General features: G+C 37.5%; 1 protein-coding gene across 3 annotated transcripts in view; it reads right to left on the bottom strand.

Annotated features, from left to right (window-relative positions):
- BOD1L1 (biorientation of chromosomes in cell division 1 like 1) overlaps nucleotides 1-21,404 on the bottom strand; it is a 36,405-nt gene that overhangs the window by 13,669 nt on the left and 1,332 nt on the right. For 2 of the 3 annotated variants that reach the window (XR_009274655.1, XM_058803551.1), the window contains exons 3-14: nucleotides 20,578-20,768; nucleotides 18,828-19,427; nucleotides 18,216-18,362; nucleotides 16,741-16,904; nucleotides 15,763-15,886; nucleotides 15,268-15,412; nucleotides 14,549-14,624; nucleotides 7,551-13,665; nucleotides 5,422-5,483; nucleotides 3,937-4,006; nucleotides 1,420-1,466; nucleotides 438-525 (exon numbers count right to left, since the gene is read on the bottom strand). Coding sequence is in view for 2 of the 3 variants with exons in the window: in XM_058803551.1 (XP_058659534.1) it covers nucleotides 438-525; nucleotides 1,420-1,466; nucleotides 3,937-4,006; nucleotides 5,422-5,483; nucleotides 7,551-13,665; nucleotides 14,549-14,624; nucleotides 15,268-15,412; nucleotides 15,763-15,886; nucleotides 16,741-16,904; nucleotides 18,216-18,362; nucleotides 18,828-19,427; nucleotides 20,578-20,768 (7,829 nt within the window). In the remaining variant the exon portion in view is untranslated. The remainder of the gene's footprint in view (nucleotides 1-437; nucleotides 526-1,419; nucleotides 1,467-3,936; nucleotides 4,007-5,421; nucleotides 5,484-7,550; nucleotides 13,666-14,548; nucleotides 14,625-15,267; nucleotides 15,413-15,762; nucleotides 15,887-16,740; nucleotides 16,905-18,215; nucleotides 18,363-18,827; nucleotides 19,428-20,577; nucleotides 20,769-21,404) is intronic. The other variant, XM_058803552.1, reaches the window with a different exon arrangement.

Here is a 21,404-nt window from a genome sequence, read left to right on the forward strand (position 1 = left end):
AATGGACTACACTCCTTCTCACTTTTTGCTTGCAGACAAATAAAAGGCTACACTAAAATTTATTTCTTTCCACCTAAGAAAAGGAAGCATCCATTCCCACAAAGTTTAGATTTTCCTAATGATCAGCTTCCTTATCTTTTATTTTAGAACGATAAAATTAGTAATTATTTTATAGACTGAACAAAAAATGTTTCTTCACCTATGATTGAGAAAATGACTATAATGCTCTTCTGTGCAGTAATTACATTTGTTGCAATATTTTTATCAAATAACTGAAATATTAGAAATTATTTTGGGAGTATAAATTGCTTTGGAGTTTGGAATTTACCCATCTCTACTATTTTCTCAAAAATACCATTTTATGGCCTAGACACAGTAGAACAAGGTTTTCTCACAGAAAAGCTTTGCAGAAATTCCTGTACTTCTGTATCACTTACACTTTTTTTCATCCATTTTTTCTGGAGATTTAAGTTGAATTCCTCCAGATCTATGCTCTTCTGTTATCTGGGTAGCCGAGTTTTCCACCTACACACAAAACACAAAGAAGGATAACTTCTTTTTTTCTCAGTGAAATTTATAAACACAGAAGGGAGAAACTTTTCCCTACTGGCTACTTCCAAGCACAACATACATTAAAACGGAAAGCAGCTGTTACAAAGGACTCAAGTAACATTCCTACTATAGAACAAAATGATCAAAAAACTTCAAACCTGCTGTATTTTCAAAATTTTTGACTGATATTTTTATTGAAAAAAGTCTCTATCAAGATCAGAATTAAGCACCCTAGTACATGTTTTAAAAGTACTTCATCACAGTAAATCACAAAGAATATTTCTGGGTTTAAAGAACATTCTCCTACCACAGGAACAATAGAATTATCTCATTAGCATCAGAAATGTGGCCAACCAGCATTTCAATATAGTAATAAATATATTTACTACCTGAGTTTAATTAACCACAAACACAATTTCAGCCTGCTATCTGTATTAAATGCCTTAGTTTTGCTCCAAAAGATACACTTTACATTTGCAATGCAAGAGTTATGCCTCTTATAAAATCTTGTGAAAGACAGCAGACTGCATTAAAATAGGTTTCTAATAGTGATATAAACCTCCAAGAATAATCCCTATTTTTTTTTCTCTAGTCTCATGGAGATCAGTCAAGCTTCTCTTTTCTGCCAGTTAACAGCCTCGAAATAGTCACAGACTACAGAATAACAATGCAAGATTTATTTACTGGCAGATTTGAAAGAATAATTAGACATCAACCTATGCAGCTGCAGAGTCTCAATAAACATAATCTCTGCATATACAAAAATAATATTTTCCTTTAGAGAATACTTAATATAAATAAAAGTAAATTCAAGTAAGAGAAATACAGTACAGATTTATAAAATAAATTTAAAAAAAAAGTACTTACATGAGAAGTTTCTCTTTCCAAAGGAATATTCCTCTGCGGGATATCTACCAAAAATAATTTATCACAATTAGAAAAGCTGAGCAAATGCAAAGTATCACAGTATCCTCTACTTCACCTCCCTGAAAGGATTCCAGAGAATCTGAAACTACATAAAACTTTCTATGTCAGAAGTAAAAGACATCCAATCTTCTCTTTAACAATATACCCACAAAACAAAACAAGAATATGAATTCCTCAACACAGGATAACTGAGAATCACCTTATGGTTGAAATACAGGTAATTAAGGGGCTGTCATATTTCAAATTTATGGTGACTGAAATTTCAAATATAATTCCACCATCTTAATCAGAATTTCATCCATCACAATCCTAGACTCTGGATCATGGGATGAAGTAGAACGTGATTAAGCTACATTATAATTTCAGAGAACTAAAGTTTGCTTAATTGTACTAGTAATACCTGTAGCTGACAGAATGCACATAATGAAATTGTCCAGTTGCTAAACTCCACTATACTCTGATGAAGTACAGCCTCAGCCTTCCATATCACAAAAATAGGGAAAATAATTATGACAGTTGATGAGTGATCTGGAGTTTTGAAAGAATTCCATAACTTTCAATACACAAAGAGAATTATAAAGAAGCTGCTCTATCAAGTGTTCTTAAAATCTGATTCATAAAAGCACCAAATTAATACCTTGATTAAAAAAAGCTGCTGAAACATTCCAAGCAACTTTTCCTTAAAAATATAAACCTAAAATCAAATAAACCCACATTTTTTAAATATAAAGTTTTATATATTTTGTAGCTTGTTTCTTATATCTCCATGTTTTAGCAACAATTCTTCCATAGCTATACTGCTGAGCTGCACATCTTTCAATTTTTAAAGCAGTGTCAAATTAAGAGCTAGTTCCTACCTACTCAAACAGCAATGATTTGTTTACATTCCAAAGAATCTTGGACTACTAAACTACTGTGTCTGCTGTTCATACTCATGACAGGACACACATTTGTCTTTTAAACAACTTCCTTTTACGTATGTTGAGCTGTATGTATATATGCATGCATATATACATATAAGAGAGATTATTGTGGGGGAGAAAAAACCTCTCTACCAAGATCTACAAAGCATTAGTCTTCAGTATGTCACATCCAACATGATTTACACAACAAATGGACTTTTGTTAAACATTTTACAAGAAACAAGATTATCTCAGCTAGCTCAATCTGCACATTTAAAATTTTAAGTACTGTCTGGCTGGGTGACTGAGTGATGGGAAGTGGCAGAGTTTTAAAGGCACTTCAAAGAAACCTCACAGTACAGAAAAATCTGTTAAAATTTTAGATCTGTCATTCTGATGTCTACATTCTTCTAACCAATTCTCAGGGTTTACATTTGCTTTCTTGTGAGCAGAGCATGTCTCTTATCACTCAGATGCATATACACCACCCTATAACCAGGTATATGCATCTGACCTACTGTGAGAATAAAAAAAGAATTCAAAAGTTTTATACCAATGCTCATATCTCACCTTATTGCTGTTTTTGCTTTCCATGTCTAAAAATTTAGCAGTGAGCTTAACAGTGTGTCCCTTCATAGCATGTAGGCCTTCAGCTGCAACTTTCTGTCAGAGGAAATGCATCTTTAACCTCCCTGGACAATATAAGCAGCAGTCACACTGGTACCTCTTGGGACTCATTTTAGTTCTGCTTGCTATTCCAATAACTGAGGATTAGCTCTCATCTGGCAGTGCTGTGAACATCTTTGTAACACATCTGGAGCACAAAATCCATCAAGATGGGCACAAAGCAGGCGTTTGTTTCTGCTTTAACAGGAAAGCCAAACAATTGCAATGCATAAATTGGGTTTGGGAGGAATGGATTCTTTTTCAGTTTTGGTCCTTCTGAAGATTAGTTTAAATACATGGAAAAGTAATCACTGAGCACAGATCCAAGGTGACTAACTGAGGTTTCTAACTAGATGATTACCTACTTATAACTGCTCTTCAAACTTGAGTGAATGCCACAATTATTTTAACCTTTTGGAGATTAAGAAGAAAAAAAACCCCAGCAATTTTCTGTAAACTCTCTATGACTTGTCCCGTAGTACTTACTATTTTCATATTCTCACAAGGCCTGTCACAGCACCCTAAAACCAGGATGTTCAAAACCTATATGGATGAAAGCCATTCCTGGGAGAAGTTTCTCTATCTTTCCTGAACAAATGCTTTTCTTTATTTATTGATTTTAAGTAGATTATTAGCAGTTGACTTTTTTTTTTTATCTCAAATTATAAAATCCTTTCCTACTTTCAGCATATCATGTTGGAAGAAAAGTCTGACCATCCTTTCCCACAAATCAAACTGAAGGCCCCCTGAACTTCTAGATAGAGATAAAGACTTATGAAGGCTTCCTTCAATTCCTTTATATGCCATATATAACAAATCTGTAATCCTCCCATCATAAGTATTAGTCCCTTCAGCATGAAACTAAGCTGCTATCAAGCATAAAAATCACCTTTTTGCAATTCTTTAGTCTGAAGATCCACAGATCCTTCTTCACTTCTTGCACTTTCAGGCTGTTGTGACTAAGCACAAAATGAAAAACGAATATTGCAGATATTCAGAACAAGTATGTCTCACTCTGCTCCTGCGTGTCACAATGAACATTGTCTTGTCATGAATTATAAAAGTCTTCAAAAGCTTTCTTTTAAAGACATCAGCACATATATTAAGAAGGAACAGTAAGAGCTAAGTTCAACAGTACAGTATTTAGATTTGACCTTAGAGTTAACATTAGCATCAGAGATTAGCTTAAAAAGGCAGATTTCAGGAATTCAACGGGCAACACCTACTCAGAGTTCCAAATAAAAGCAATAGCCTAGAAATGTTCATCTGTACATGGAAAAAAAGGATCTGCTATGTATAACAAGGTACAATGATCTCCCTTCAAGTTGTGTTTCAGGCAGATTTTTTTATGTTTGCTTTAAAAAAAAAAAAAAAAAAAAAAAAAAAGAAGTTGCAGATCAGCTCAAAGTTACCATAGCAGAAATAATGCTACATGGAGCTAAGTGTATTAAGTCTGATCTGAACATTGTAAACCCAGCTACAGCACTACATTATGGCTATACTGACTCCAGAACCATGTTATGCTGGTAAACAGTGCAGCTGTTTGCAGGTGGAATTATCAACAGTGCAGCTGTTTGCAGGTGGAATTAACTCCCACCAGACTGAAGCTGACTTCCACTCTCCTGAAGTCCACCCTTTCATAGATGCTTGAATCTCTGAACCGTGTTATCCCTCAAAAACTTATTCTCACAGCACGGCAGGATACATGAACGCACTCCTGCCTCTGAATGAAGAATTAAACCATGTGGAATCCAGCCTGCTATGGAACACAGCCCAGACACACAGAGCCAGCTTTGGTTTTACACAGGCTATAGGTGACCATGAGCCCAAACACCCTGGATGATGCAGGGTGCCCCACCCTTCTGGGAGAGCAGATAAGGGGCTGTGGTTATCAGAACACAGCAGCAGCAAGTGCTGCTCACACACACAGATGTGTGACTCTGAGGACTGGCCAGGAAGTGCTGCAACACAATGCACAGCAGTGTAGGTTTGTTTACTGGTTCAAAGGAATAACTTGCCAGCCCTAAGAGCTGGGGTGTGGGTGACTATTTTGCAGGCCCTATCAAGCAACATGCACACAGTATGACCAATTTTAAAAAAATAAGCTTCAATGTCTCAATCACAGAAGGAGTATGGCTGAAGGAGGGAATTATTCCTAACACAGAATAACATGGACAGCCCACAATTTAAAAGCCAGCTGCTTAGAAAACTACAGCCGAATAATCTGAAAAATTACTTTTTGAAAGTTCTTCAGTTTAAATTTTTAAATCTCCATTTTTGCTGCACAAAAATCAAAAGGTACAGGAAGAAACCCTTGCAAGATGTATGAATAAGCAAGAAACAGTGCAGTAAAAATTTTCAAAATAACAAATACCTTGTCAGTTCTCAAGGTACTTTCTAGTTCTTCTGTTGACTTTGGTAAGGCTGCATTATTGCCTAATGAAATAGAAATATGTTAAATTGATCAGAATACATTATGCATTTATCTCATGCTACAGTAGAATGATATTTCTGAGTACTACCTCATGAATATGGCACATAAATTTAAACCCTTCCTGTGGACAAGAGAAACAATAGCCAGTCTTTTTACAGCAAACCAGCTCAATAAAACCCAAATCTGGCATCTGCAAGAACACAAGTACTGCTATGTTCTCCTTAAATACAAAAGGCTTGGAAAATACCAGGTATCAGGATTTACCACAGCTTACTTATGAATTCTGACTTTGGCTTTTTTTTCTTGCTTATTTATGAATTCTAACTTTGGTTTTTACTTTTTGCTTTTCCTTCAAAAAGAAGCCAACAACAGATTTTTTAGATCAAATTCCAAACAGCAAACTACCTCTGTATTAATAAATGCACAGCTAAGAGTTAACACTAATGACATATTTTGTTTTAAGTGACAATTAGGTCTAAATCTGTCAGCTCTACAACCACAACCACTGAAAATGTTCAATTTCTACAGAGACTGAAAACTCAGTAGCTCCGGTTAGCATCAACACAGTTTCAGAAAATCATAAACCCTTTCCCATTTCATTCCCCAGGGGATCAACTGTATGCTTGTAACACCTTAAAAACAGGCCATGGCAACAGCAGTCACATGAGTTTCACAACATTTCTTTAAAACCTATTTCAGAACCCTGTTTGGACAGCTCTTTTAAACAAAGAGAAATAGTTACAACATGATAATTCACCAATGATGCATGCAAAATGATTAAATTATGGTTGCAATCCACAGAATAAGTACCATTACCATTTATAAAAGCTACATCAATGGACAACAAGGATTGAGGCAAGCACTGAGATAGGAATACTTTACTGTGTAATATTTTACACTTTCATGGCTCATTTGACTCTTGCATAAATAGCAACATTTTTCAAGCTTACTACACCAGCATCTTTCCTAGAAAAATTCCTAAAATCCCAAAATCTGCAGAGACTGCTCTCTTAACCCAAATGTCAATAAGACTGGAGAATAAAGCCAGCCTTTAATAAACTGGACCTAAATCCACATTATATTTTTTTAAATTATAGCAAAGACAGACACGAGAAGGAAAAGATTTAAAAAATAGTACTTGACCAGCATCATTCCACTTTCTGTGGCATAAACAGATTTTTCTACAGTTTAAAATTTATAATGAAGTCACAACTTTGACTTCATTACAGCATCTATGTACCTCATCATTGTTCAAAAAAATTGGTGCTTCAGCTACTTCAGAGGGTTAAATACATGCAAGGTTAAAAATAGTAGGATGTTCATTACACTGTATTTTAGGAACCAGCAATCATGCAGATTCACTTCAAATGCTAGTGTAGAAAAATAGATCTGGATACAGAGTATGATATCCTTCATGCCATATACTCATATAATTTTCTATTTAAAATAGACATCTATTGCTAAATTAAAATACTTATTTAGGATAACTGGCTGATTCCTTTGTAACACAAAGCAGAACCATTTCAAGTACATTCATAAGACAAAATTAAGTGTAATATAGTGAATCTGAACATGATCTCTAAATAATAACCCAGAGAAAATCTGCAGTTATGACTAAGGGTGGCCAATCTCAATCTTCAAAATTATTATGAAGTTACCTTTCTAAAATGATGAACATATGTCAAAATGACATGCATCCTCTTTCCTAAAAAACTTTTTGAATTTCATAACACATTAATAACAAAACCCATGTGTACCTTCATAATAATTACCCCTTGCAAATAACTTTATATATTGGCTGACAACTTTAAGTCAATGTATTTTAGTAATTTCTTGCACTCTAATATTTGTTCTCCAACACAGCTCAGGTAATTGTGCTCAGTTAGCCTTGTTTGCTCAGAATCACATGCTTATTTATTTGTCACCAATTCTTAAGTGTATTAACAGCTTAAGTGTATTAACAAAGAAGTGAGGTATATTTGAACAGTATAAGTTATTCCTAACTATAATGTTCATTCATTTATGACAACTTATGAACTGAAGAATTAAAAACAAAAATAAATGCTCACCTGAATTAAAGGTTGCATTACTTTTCTGAACAGCAACTTCAGTGCCAGTATCACCTGTTTTGACCAAGGTGGTTTTGTCATCACTGTCACATAGCTTTTCTACAGGCAACGAAGTGAGGTCCCTTTTCTTCCCTAGTTTTGCTTCTGTTGTTACTTCACCATGGTTGGTGCTCACAGTCACTTCATTTGCAGAAACTAAGGAAAGAGCCTGTGTCTTAGGCAGGGAAGTCCTTACGTCAGGTGAGTCACTTTCTAGAAGTACGTTTGAATTTAATTGATAGTTTACATTCTTTACAGCTTCACTCTCTTTCACTGCTTCTGAAATCGTACTGGAGAGTTCCAATGTGTCGTCCTCGTGCAAAACATCTTCTGCTTGCTCATCATCCCCACCTGCCTCTGGGGAAGGGCTCTCAGCAGTCTCTGTACTAATCTCCACACAAAGGGCCTCATCTACACTCATAAGGTTCACTGCATTTTCATCTGCTTCTGTGATTTCACTGTCTACTGTGGCCTGAGATGCTGCTGATTCTGTCCTCACCCCACTCTCATGTGTCTCGTTCTCTCTCCCAATAACAAGCAAAGAATTCTCGCTTTTTTCTGGGCCTGTAGTTGAAAGCATGCATTCAATCTGGTTAGCAGTATCAAAAATTTCTTCACTTTTGTCTTTCACTTCTGTGCTCTCAGCAGGAAGTTGATTTTCTTCAATGACTGTGAAAGTGAAGAGACTATCACATTCTTCCATTGTGCTCAGAGTGATCACTGCCCCCTCCTCCTTACCTTCTACATTTGAAGCAGTGTGTTGATCTTCACTGTCAGTTGCAACTCTTAGCACAGGAGCTCCACATTCTCCCACAATTATCACAGAACCTTTGTTTTTCCCATCTGCATTGAAAGCAGTTAGTCCAAACTGTTCATCTACAGTTGCAGTGGTCTCCACTACCCTACATTCCTCTGATGCATTTGGAGAGAGAATGGCACCTTCATCTCCTGCTACGATGAGCTGACTTTCAGCTTGTGGTGCCGCACTGATCAAGACTATCTCACATTCTTCTGTCATGCTTGTAGTGATCATAGCAGCTTCATATCTTCCTTCTGTTTCTGAAGCAGTGAGTTTGTTTTCATCTCGCACAGCTACACTAGACATAGGAGCTTCAAAACATTCTGCTGAACTTGTAGAGATCATTAATGTTTCATTCTTTGACTCTGTGTCTGAGATATGTTGAATCACCTCTTCTGTGACTTCACTTGACATTAGGATTACTTGTTCTTCCACAACACTTGTGGAGATCATGGCACACTCATCCTTTTCTTCCTTCCCACTAGCAGTTGGGTGACTTCCATCATCACCATTATCATCTCCTCCTGTGCTGGATTCACTAGGCATGGGAACCTCATACACCTCCATATCTACGGAAACCATGGTATTCTCATTTATTTCTTCTGTTTTCATTGAGGGGATCTGACAATCATATTCAATAGCTGCACTTGACATAGGAGCCTCAAATTCCTCCACAATACTGGTGGAAATCATAGCACACTCATCTTTCTCCTGCTTACTGCTGGAAGTATTCACACACTCTTTAAACTCTGCAGCTGTGCTGGGCATAGGCACTGTGTCTTCAGAGTCTATTAAGATCATAGAGTTTTCCCCACTTTCATTTACTCTTGCAACAGCAAGTGGACCCTCTTCAGCATCTGTGGCTGAATGTAAAGGAGCATCTTCCACTGTGCTGGTAGAGATTACATCACCTTTTACCTTTACTTCTCTGTCAGCAGGAGTAAGAGAAGCCTCATCCTTTGGAACTGCACTACTTATAGAGGCATCAAGTCCTCTGCTGTCAAAGGAAGTCATGGCATTCTCATGTTTATCTTCAGCACCAAACTGTGTCTTATCTTGCATGGCCATAGCACTAGTCATGGGACCCTCACATTCCCCAGCATCTGAGGGAAGCAAAGTACCTTCATGCTTTCCTGTCTGTGCAGCTAAGGCACCCTCATCTGCAGCACTTGCACTGGTCACACTGCTTTCAACAATGCCTTTATCACTTCTGCCGTCTGCGCCACAATTAGCTTCTTTCTCTGCACTTGTCATGCTGTCGACAGTAAGCTTGTTTGTATCTGTGCCAGCCACTCCTGACTCAGCTTCCATTTGTTCAGCAACTATGCAGATAATGGAACTTTCACCTTCTTCTGCACTGATACAAATCAGTGCACTTTCACTTTCCACTCCTGTACAAGTAGAAGCATGTTCATTTTCTTCATTTCCTCTTCCTGTACTGCTCACGATGTCCTCACCTTCTTCATCCTCTTCTTTTGAGCCTGTACTAGTCACAAAACCTTCATCATCACACAGACCTACACTGACTGTAGTGATACTGGTTTCTTCCTTTGCCCTTGTACTGTCCATTAGACTTTCACATTTTTCAGTTTCTAAACAAACTACAAATCCCTCATTGCTGTCTTCTATCCCTGTGCAGACGGCTGAAATTTCAGCATCATCTTCTGGGGTTATGCCTGTGCTGGTCACTGCACTTTCACCATTTACAATATCCTCAGATTTGTCACCGCTAGTTCCAGCTGTGGCACTGTTGTCTGTGACCACTGCAACACATGCACCAGTTACGGTACTTTCTCCTTGAGTATCTGTACCAGTCACAGAGCACACAATGAAGTTATGACCTCTTTCTTCTGCACCCGTGCAAGTCACAGTACTTTCATGTTCTTTTACTTGGCCAGCTGTAACATTGCCCCTAAATTCACCTGAATTATCACCACTGGTTGACCCTTCACCTGTTTCTGTCCCTGCACTAGTTACAGCTCCATCGCTCTCCATTTCACCTAAGCAGGACACAGAGCTTTCCAATTTGCCTGTATCTACACAAGTTGAAGTCTTTGGCTTTTCTTCAGAGCCTGCACTAGTCACAGCATCATCTTTTTCTTCTGTCCCAGCACTATTTACACTGTCTTCGATTTCCACTCCACTTGGGTTCACTAAATCCTTACCACCTTCTTCTGCATCAACCATGGTACAGTCACCATTTGCTTCTCCTTCTGTACTTGTTAGGAAGCTTTCACTTTCTGCTAATCCTTCAGTGACAACACTGCCACCACCTTCTTCGGCTGCTGCAACAGTACAGTCACCAATATCCGCTCCTGTGACAGAACTGCAGTCCTCACTACGTTTTACCCATATCCCTGTTGTGAAACCTTCATCAGCTTCTATGCTTGTGCAGATTACTGTCACCTCACCTTCTTCTGAGCAAGTGGTTGTAGCATCACTGTCCTTTCCAGAATGTGATGTACCCTCAGCTCCTTCTCCTCCTGTACTGGTTGCCATTGCAGTGCTCTCAGTGATCTTTTCTGTGCTAGTTCCTATTGCACTGGCAGGAGTTTTTTGTAGGCTGCTATACAACAAACTATGCTTACTACTTCCTGCACTGGTACCTACAGCATTGCTTTCATTTTTGTCCATGCCAACCACATTAGTCCCTTCTTGCCCATTGGCTATAACAGAGCCTTTGAAACTTTCCTCAGGAACTCCTTCAGGCATTAAAACGGAGGAAGACTGGATCATATTATCAGTGTCATGCACCTTATTCTTTTCCACACTATCCATCATTGTGCTTCTTTCTCCCTTTGTGGAAGGATCTATATTCAAGCACTCTCTTCCTTTTCTTCTTGTAAGTTCTTTTGTTGCTACACCTCCATGATCTTCAGTTTTGCCAGACATCAAGTTTCCCTCTTTTCTTTTTAACTTCCTTTTTTGAGAGCCATCTGACTTTGCTGCTTCATTGTAATCTTCTTGCCTACACACCCCAGCTGTACTGTCTTCCCTTGCCTGCTCATCAGGCCGGGACACCTCATTCACTTTTCCCGTACTGTTTGCCACGATGGTATTATCACCATCTTTCATGACAGAGCTTGGCACTGCACGATCTTGCTCCATGTATACAACCTGTGCTGTATCATTCTTCATAAGGAAAGCATCTTCCAATAAGGAAGTCCCCTCTGAATTGTGGCATTCTTTAGACACGGTACCTAAAGAATCTGTAGAATCTGACATATCCATATCTATGGATTTTGCATCAGCAGCATCTTCTCTTGAAGAATTAATTGCTAAAGGAACATCATCTGAATTAGAATTTATCACAGTTTTTAAATTCTTTGGTCTTCTGCTATCTTTTGAAGCCTGATCCTTACTGGATGCATTCTTTAAGATTCTACCACTTGTTTCATACACAGTACTTGTTTTGTAAGCCCCTTGTTTACTGGGACCTTGAGCCATGGAAGCTTTTTTGGACAAAGAGTCTAAGGCACCAACTTGTTTATTAGAAGTATCTTGTTCAACAGTTTTTTCAGCTGCAGGCAGAAACTGTGATTCACAAGCTACAGGATCTGCCAAACTGTGTTTTAACTCCTTATTTGAAATAGAACGAGATACTTTTTGTTTTACTGCACACTTGGCATCTGTAGCATGGAGAGAGTTTTGAATGTTTTTTCCATCAATATTAGATGCTTCCTGTGCTTTTGTTTTTTTCAAATCAAGTTCAACAAGCTCTTCCTCATGACCAGCATGCAAGTCATCATTATTCATAGTTGCCTTTTGAGGGGCTGGAACCTGGCTGCTTTCAGTTGTGCTAGCTGACTGCTTTCCCTCCTTAAGTAAATCTTGGTTTGATATACTGCCTTTCCTATTTTCACAGGAGACTTTCTTGCTTTGTTTTTTATCCACTGCCATTGTGACATTAGATAATCTTTCATGCCCACTATCCATTTCTTTAGTATCTTTATCTTCCAATTTGATGCTCTCTTCTTTCTTCTTTATTTCCTTGTTGCTGTGCTTTAAGTTTCTGCTTTTATGACCTTCAGCAGAGAACCTTCTTTCTAGTTTGGAATTACTTAAGTCTTTATCACTTCTGTATTTCTCTTTTACAGCCCCTTTTTCTCCAGAATGTAACTTAACTCTGTGACTAAAGTCTTTTTGTGATCCCTGAGTTGACTGTGGGCCACTTGCAAGCTGAAACTCAGCACCACTCTCCTCCAAACCTTTATCTTCATTCCTGGATTTCTGCTGTTTATCTGAATCATTGTCTTCCATGCTCTTATCTTTGTCTAGCTTCTGTCCAGTGTCTTGTTTTGTTAATTCTTGTAATTCTGTTTCAGATGCTTTGAACTGTTTACTATGACTCTTTGACTTGGACTTTAACAAAATCTTGTCTTCTGCAAGGCTCTTAGATCTTCGTCTATCTTTATGAACACCATCTTCAAGTTTTACATTACTATCAGAGTTAGTTGATTCTATTTCACGTTTATCCTCTGAGTAGCTTTCACTCCTTCTGTGTGATGCTGAACCAGGTTGTTTTGAGGCACTTAGGGAATCCTTCTGTGGCTTAGAATCACTCAAGGACCTTTTGGTCTTGCATTCTGCTCTTGGTTTGTCTGTTGAGAGATGTCTGTCTTTTTTGTTTTCCTTCCGCAGCAATTCTTCAGCTTTTAAGGTTGATTCAGAAGGGTTTTTTCCATCTTTCCCTGTTACTGACACTTTCCGTTCACTTCGGTGTTTGCTTTTTCTTTCACTTTTGTCATCTGAGGAAACCTTTACTTGTTGATTATGTTTCTGGCCACCATCCTCTCCTTTCAAACTTCGCTCAAATGAATGAAGTTCAACATCTTCACCTGACTTGTGAATACCATCTCCTTTATATTTGTGCTTTAAAGGAAGTTTATCTTCTAAAGCAGTTCTTTCCTTTTCATTTTTATCTCTGTAAGACTTGGCTTCTTTTTTGGCAGAATTTCTCATATGTTGAATTTCTGTGTCAGTATCTTTTTTGGGATGTTTTTCATTCTTAGATATGGATTTCTGCTTCTGCGGTTCTTCAGTATTGACTTCTGCTTTATCCAGTTGTTTTTTTGGATCCCTTGTTTCGCTGTCCTGCTGAGCTCCATCAGCATGAAGAGAAGTGGAAGTTTTTCTTTTATGTTCTTTTTCTGCTTTAGAATCACTTTTGCTTTCCTCAGCCAAATGCCCCCATTCCGAAAGTCTTCTAAGTTGTTTACAGACTTCATTTTTTCCATGATTGTGCTTCAATTCTTTGGAAGAATTTTTTTCAAAGGTCTACAAAAGAGATTTTTAAAGAGTATATATAAGTACACATTACACAGTTCCCTCACTAATGTGCCTGAACAGAACTGACAAGCACAAATTTTTGAAAAAAACCTTAATACACTAGGGAATACACTTAATATTGTAATAAAAATTCATTATAGCCAGGAAATGAAAATTGCCGTTTTTCTTTCAGCTATCTGCTATAGTGGAAAAATTGAAAGCAGAAGTTATCCTTAAGCTGTCTGAACTTTATTATTTTTTCTTCATAAGGTAATTTTTCTAAAATGACTTTAAAAGGTTTTTGAATAGACAATCACAATTTCAAGTACTCTGTAGGCTACCTTAAATAGCTATTATGCAGTCTGGTAAAACAAAACTGTAGCTAAAAATCTGAAACTGAACAACACATCAAAACTTAAAGATACATGTAGACTTCTACTTGAACTTCCACACCACCTTTTTTAGTTTAAACAATTTCATTCATAAAATTCTCACCATAAAAATTTTCTTTCCTTTTGTGGTGGAGCACAGTCAGTTTTCCTTTCACTTTCCAATGAGAAGTTAAAACAGACCAAGCTCAAGTCTTTGCATATAAGAGACACTGCTCTTTTTAAAAACCCAGCATGCTTCACAGATTAGGGCTCAAACTGCATCTCAGATTCTACTACAACATGCATCAGCACTGAGTACACAGACCACATTTCAGTGGCTATTGCAATTCAGAAAACATTACTACAGTGATGTCAGATCACTAATACAACTGAAGGAACAGGCAGGGAAAAACTTATGAGTGACAGCGAATGCAACTATATGCAGTTTGATGTGGACATATGAAAGAGTACCATCAGAATTAAAGGGAAGATTGGAAGATTTATACCTAGGAGACACATACCTCATTTGTCTTTTGTATTTCTTTAGAATCTTCTTCAGATGGCTCATTTTTCTTTCTGCAGCTATCTTCAGCATGCCTGAAACAGGTATTTGGACAATTTAACAAAGAACAATCGGTACCAGCCTAACACTGCTTTGCAAACTTTCTGCATTCAAAGCTGAATGCAAGAGAAATGCCACTAAAAATACAGAAACAGAGCATGATCATTAAACTTCTGACTAATGCACCCAGGCTTTTTTCTCTTATAAAATTATACATATCAGCTTCAAAAATACCCTGAATACCAGTGCTTTTAAGCAGTATTAGGATGACATTAGTACTGTTGTTGTCCTAATATGGGTAAAAGTCCTCCTTGCCCCCTATCTACCTATATGTAGACAGTTATGTACAAAGGTACGTATCTACATGAAACATCTATCTAAAGATGAAGCCAACTTGACTTGCCTATTAGACTCACAAACATGTAAGAGCTCTCCATTCTCATGTCTTTATTACCATTCTGTGAAAAACCACAAAGACAGCTACTGAGCTGCAACATATTTAATCAGTTGTAATTTTTCTGCTAGAATTTCATGCTTATTAGCAACAATATTATGCAGATATTTAAAGAAAAAACTGTTTAAATGGATAAGGCTAAGTAGAAAGTAGAAAAGAACCTTTCCAATCTGCAAAAATTAATGTTCAAAACATTAAGTCCTTTTGAGCAAATATGTAAATACCTTGAATGTCTTTTTCTTTTTCTGCTCAGGGCCACTTTTTTTTCCAAAAATTTCTGTTCTTTAAGCACATCCTTAATGCTGGTACCAGCTGTTTTTGACTCTAGACTTTTTGATGAAGGTTCTTCTAATTGCAAGCCACTTTTTCCTAAAATAATACACAAATGGTGAAACACATACACATCATTATATTAGAGTTTCAGCTATAAACATGACAGAAAGCAGTACAGAGAGTACTAAGGCATAGCAGAGAATAGCAGTTAGGTGTTAATTAAGCCTAAGTAGTGCAACGGATATATGAAAAAGTGAAGAAGAAATTCTGTATTAATTCTTTGAATTATAATTTTTTCTGTTACATCACTGTTGAGATGTTGGGTTATTAAGGGAAGGAAATGACAATAGCCCTATATGACCACTATTCAAAGCTGAATGTTTTATTCTATGGAGGGTAAGCGAGAGCAGGGTGGTGTGGGCCACTCACAGCTTTTCCTCTCATACCTTTAACATTCTGATTTCCAGGTTTTAGGGATTTTGTCTTTTCTGCAGCCTTCTGTTTACGTTTTTCTTCAAGTCTCTCTCTGTTAATTCGTCTTCTGAGGAGTCTCTCCTCTTTTTCTTTGGCCTAGAGATACAGAACCAAGGTAAATGATTTATCATTAGGTTAAAGATCATTCTTTGACTACAAATAGAAGTCCAAACCCCCCAGAAAACAGAACACTGTAGCTTACGGAAAAGTAAAACATAAATACACCTTAGAAATCATATAAAAGTTAATGGAATCCTCTAATATTTTTGTGACGGTAAATTAGCTGAGTTCCAGAATTTCCTTGCTGCTCAACACTGCAGACTGAAGCTATGCAACCTTCTCAAAGAATGTATTTTTTCTCTGTATGTACATACAATATATACATATTTATTATAGGTATAAATATATGCATCTGGCCAACAGAGAAATCTAAAAGAACTGCTGCTCCTTCTTCTGTCTGCTGGCCCTTCTGCCACAGAACAGAGTGCACATGCTTAAATCTGTTTCCATTCTCAGCGACTGCAGACTTGCTACAAACTACTGATTTCACGGTCAGCAAGGACTACATTTGTTAAGTGCTGGGGTAATGAAGTAGCCTGCAGTACTCTACCACAAGCCTGATCTACCAAAAAACCGTGATGAAGGCAGGCTGCAGGTAGATATGCTACTTTTTTCATCCATATTGTTGCAGTATTTTGTGTGGAGGGGAAGGAGATAGAAAACTATCATTGTTTTCACTGCCAGAAGCCTTCTAACTATAACCAGATTGTGCCATATTGACAGAAACCTGAATAAAGGGCAGCTGTAGTATAAGGATTAAAAGAAAAATCCCTGAAGGGAGAAGAAACTGAAGATTCCCCCTTGCACAAACCATCACCAAACCAGCAGTGGAATTTCTGCTCTAAAAAGTTTTGGGGCAGGGATGTGAGCAGTAGCACAGGGGCACTCACAATGGACTGCCGGCGCTGCTCCACGGTTCGCTCATCGTCAGAGTCACTGAAGTACTTGGAGTAGAGGAACGGCTTGCGCACGTACGCGTGGCGCACGGGCTTGGCTCTCCCATCGCTCAGCTCCTGCGGCTTCGTCTTACTTTGGCTGTTTTTCTCCTCTTCATCTAAACAAAGGTTGGTCAGGGTAGAGTATATTGATAAATTAGGCCAGTGCTTTCAGCATAACTTTTGAGAAGGCAAAACTACTCAAAACGTATCAACCGTTATTTACTCTAAAACCATGAACAGTCAAATTAAATTCTTTCAGTATCAAAATATCACCAGATTATGAAAAAATCAAAGTGCATTGATGTGTTTGTGTATATCATTCAGCCAAAAAATTGCACAACACAAGCCCATTAATAAACCAGGACACAACAACTGGGCTTACCCCTCTTGCCTCTAATCCCACTGCCCCTTTGCACATAGTATTTAGTAGCTAGCTATGCATGAGAAGTCAATATAATTTCTGCTGTGTATTAAATTCTAGCTCTCCCCACACCAAAAATACCAGTACAGTATTTCAGCACATAAAAACTAGCTGGCCTACTGAAATACATACAAAAACCACACTGTTGGTTACACACATCTAAGTATTAATCAAATAAAAATAAATAAATATATTCCAGTTTTATCAGTATTACTAGATATAGTGCAATACTGTACAAATTATTTGTATTCATCAAATGTACTTAAGGCTTGCCTTCATTTCATAAATATTTAGTCATAACTAACACAATCTGTCATGTTTCAAAGTAAGACCAAAGCCAGAGAATACACAAGTGATTCAGTGCTTCTAAATTAGATTTTTAGAATATAAGCTAGAAGCAGAAAAGGTAAGCTGTGAGCATACTTGAGAGAACTCATTCAGGGACTAAGGCATTCTGCATTATAAGGTGGAAAGTTTTATTAACTACAGAAATGAAAAAGTCTGTACTACACAGGGAGAACACAAAAAGGCAACGCAATCAGTGAAATGACTTGGTGTTTCTGAACTTTTAAAACTAGATCCATTCCTGTTCTTTCTACTGTGGCAAAGCTCCTGAACCCTAAAGCTCTAAACCCAATATGTCAGCTACAAAGTCAGCTACAACCACAAAGCACTCCAGGTGTTACTCCAAGTTCATGGCAGATGGGACAGGAAGAAAGCCCACAGAACAGTGACATTCACTATTAAGTGCTTTTGTCACCTATGTAATACTGTAGCATAAAAAAGATTTACAATGTTTACAATATACTATATTATATGAATAAAAATATTAAAAAAAGTAAACCCACTACTCATCTTTTGCAACTGCACAAATATCATCCAGTTCACATTCAAAGCCTCTCCCATAGGTAGGTACAATATCGCAAACCCTCACATTTACAACATGGTGCACTCAACAAAACCATTACATACTTATTGCCAGTTAACAATGTAATTGTATTACCACCTGATGTGATCTCCCCCTCTTCAGTACTGTCAGAAATTACAGGCTCTTCTTCGCTCTCCTCTTCAAAGGAAGAAAGGTCACTGGTGTGGACAGAGCTGACCGTGATGTCACTGAGTACATCCACATCTGAATCGATTAACATGTTTTCTTGCAAAGGAAAAAGTAAAAACAAAGGGCTGTAAGGCAGCACACTGAGTCTGTTAAACTTTTCCTAACAAAACATCAATTCTGTCACTGAAAACAAAACTATGCTAAGAATTAGAAATAAGAAAACAAAATTATAACACTGAAACGACATAACCAGGCTAACTCTAGTTTATTCAAAACAAAAATCACTGAGGCAGAACTATAAACTTTAAATGAGGACTGAAATTGTTGAGAGAACTTGCCAAATTAAGATGACCAATCACATAGCTGAGAAATCAAAGGTCATCTGACTCCTAATTCAGCTACCTCAGTTAAGAGAGGGATCAAATCCAATTGTCATTAGCAGACCACTTTGCCAGAACTAGCAGAAAACTTACGTTCCAAATATAGTGATTCAACTCCTGATTTAACTTAAAAACCTCACTCCTCATCCTATTTTGAGGAAGAGCATTGCCCATACCATACCTTCTTTAGTGCTTTCAGTTGTTTTGTGTTTATTGCTATTTTTTTCTGGAACTAAGTGTTTCACTGGTTCCGACTCTTTTGCTTGCTTTTCTTCTTTTGACTTTGTAGTATCATCACTTTTCTTTGAATGATCAGATTTCTTGTCTAGCTTTTCCTTCTTTTCTTTTCTTCTTTCACTTTTTTCACTGCTCTCTGATTTCCTGTCAGATTTATCCAATAATTTACTCTTCACATCTTCACTTTCCTGTGGAATATCTTTACTTGTAAACGTATTAGCATCCTTTGCTGAATTTTTTGTTTCTTCACTTTGGCAGGGAAGCTCATTTAAATCTTCACACTTTGCAAGTGTTTCAGCCCCTTCTCCAGAAAGGTCACAAATTGCTTTGTCTGGCAAGTCCTCTGCATTTCTCTCTTTATCAGTACTACCATCCACACTCTGCTGAGATGAGAGTTTTTTTGCAACTTTGTCATTGTTCTTGGGATTGGAGGTCTCTGTGGAAGCCCTGGCAGCACTTGCTTCTTGATTAAGAGAAGTTATTGTTTCCAAAATGGACATTGCATCACTAGCTACATTAGCACTTGAAGTTGTAGCAGAGACACCTTGAATAGTAAGAAAGAAACGAATTTTACTTCACCGCTGTTTCCGTAATTCTGTTCTGATAGAGGGTTAAACACGTGAAAAGAAACAGAATAAGCACTCTCTACAAAATACATATACCTAACTAAAATATTTGACTAATTCTGCCTTGAGAGATTTTGGCTAAAAAAAAAGAACTGAACAAAAATCTCCAAGATGTTGCATTCCTGCAGCAAACACCGTACAATTACTAGAGACCCATTTTGCTCTGTGACACACCACAGTTCCTGAGCTCTGCCTAGAGAAAGTGAGGATTGTCAATGGGAGGGACATCTGAGCACAGCCCTTGTTCAACTTCACCAACATCCCAAGTAGGATGATGACTGTGGCTAAAATACTACGTATATAATATATATTCTATGAATATACATGTATATACACTGCAAGAGAAAGGCAGTAGCTCACACCTCTAATATCTCCATAAATGTAATGGAAAATTGACTCAGCATATGGACTATATAACAACAGGATTATCAGAAATACCTTAGCACTCTTCTATCATTTTAGAACCAGCTCTGAACTTGGACAACTAGACTAGTACTACCTACTGCAGTTGACTTGTTAACCCATTTTAAAGGAAGGGGGCTTCACAGGAAAAAGGCGTGGATTTAAATAAAGGTTACAAATAGATGGATGGCTGCAGAGCCTCTCAGAACAGGAAAGAATAGACAATTATCTGCAGGAGTGTTCAGAAATTAATATGAGGTAATATGAGGACCTTAGCCATCCAAATTTTATGACAACAGCAACTGCTGTTAACTACCTCTTAAAGAATTCTCTCTACTGACAGACAAAAAAGTTGCATCATTCTTCTGTTACAGTCTAGGTCTTATCTGATTCTCTAATACTGAGACCAACTCTTCTCCCCACAATAAACTGATCCCACAATCTCAAGCAGAAGTGAAAGAGTGACATGGTCATAACAGTGTGACATCTTTTGTGCTTTCTACCTTTACACATAGAGTAAGAGACAAGTGTTCTGGCATGCTGCCTGGAGCTTAGCTTGCTAATACTGATACTAACAATGTTATGGCAACAGAAAACCTAGTCAATGATTCTGCACTCCCAAACCCCATTCTTTTGTTAACAGACTACTCAGAAATAGCAGAATACCTTGTACTGTAACAGAAGCATCTGCTTTCTCCTCACTTGGAGACGTACTGGGGCCTGCCTCCTCTTTGTGATTCAATGTGGCTAAAAATTCATGGACAGCTTTTTCCACCTGAGGTCTGAATGTGTGGTTGATCTTTGGGTCCACAACCTGAGAAATAATTCTGTCAATTCCCGATTCCAACATTCCAGACCTGGAACAAAGTTACATAAATTAGTACGAAAAATTAGTTTTAAATAATATATTAATGAAATATGATCATTTAGATGTGCTCCAATGAAGCACTAATGTTTTCTGAGCATTCTCACAGCTATGTATTTAGCCTGTGCCTTACTCGTAAGAAAAAACGTGCTAGAGAAAAAAAACAATGCAAGCACACGGAACTAATCCAACAAGCAGCCTGTTGCTATATGATTAGTGGTCACACTTAAAAATGTTATCTAACTGCAAAAAACATATTTTGGAAAAAATTTAGAAGAAACCTTGTATCACCAATTACCATAGCAAAAAAGAGATTAATTATAGACGGCATGAGGCATAAATAACTACTAAACTACTGGTCACTACCCTAAGTTACTCTCTGCCCAGTATAAGGCGGCAAGTTCTGCAGCTGTATAGAACACATTTAATCTTCAGTAAAATAAAACAGAAAAGAAAACCCACAGCTATAAAGCTTATCTCTTTATACCCCTTGTAGTCTTCTGTTGGACACATGCTATCTCTTGTTGTCATTTCTTCTTTAACAACAAAGAACAGTTGCTCTCCTCCCTACAAACCAAACAGGCCTCAGTACAAGTTACCAATGGTACCACCACAGCACAAGTGATTA

Source organism: Ammospiza caudacuta, chromosome 4, assembly GCF_027887145.1.
Source record: "Ammospiza caudacuta isolate bAmmCau1 chromosome 4, bAmmCau1.pri, whole genome shotgun sequence".
Classification (NCBI taxonomy): domain Eukaryota; kingdom Metazoa; phylum Chordata; class Aves; order Passeriformes; family Passerellidae; genus Ammospiza; species Ammospiza caudacuta.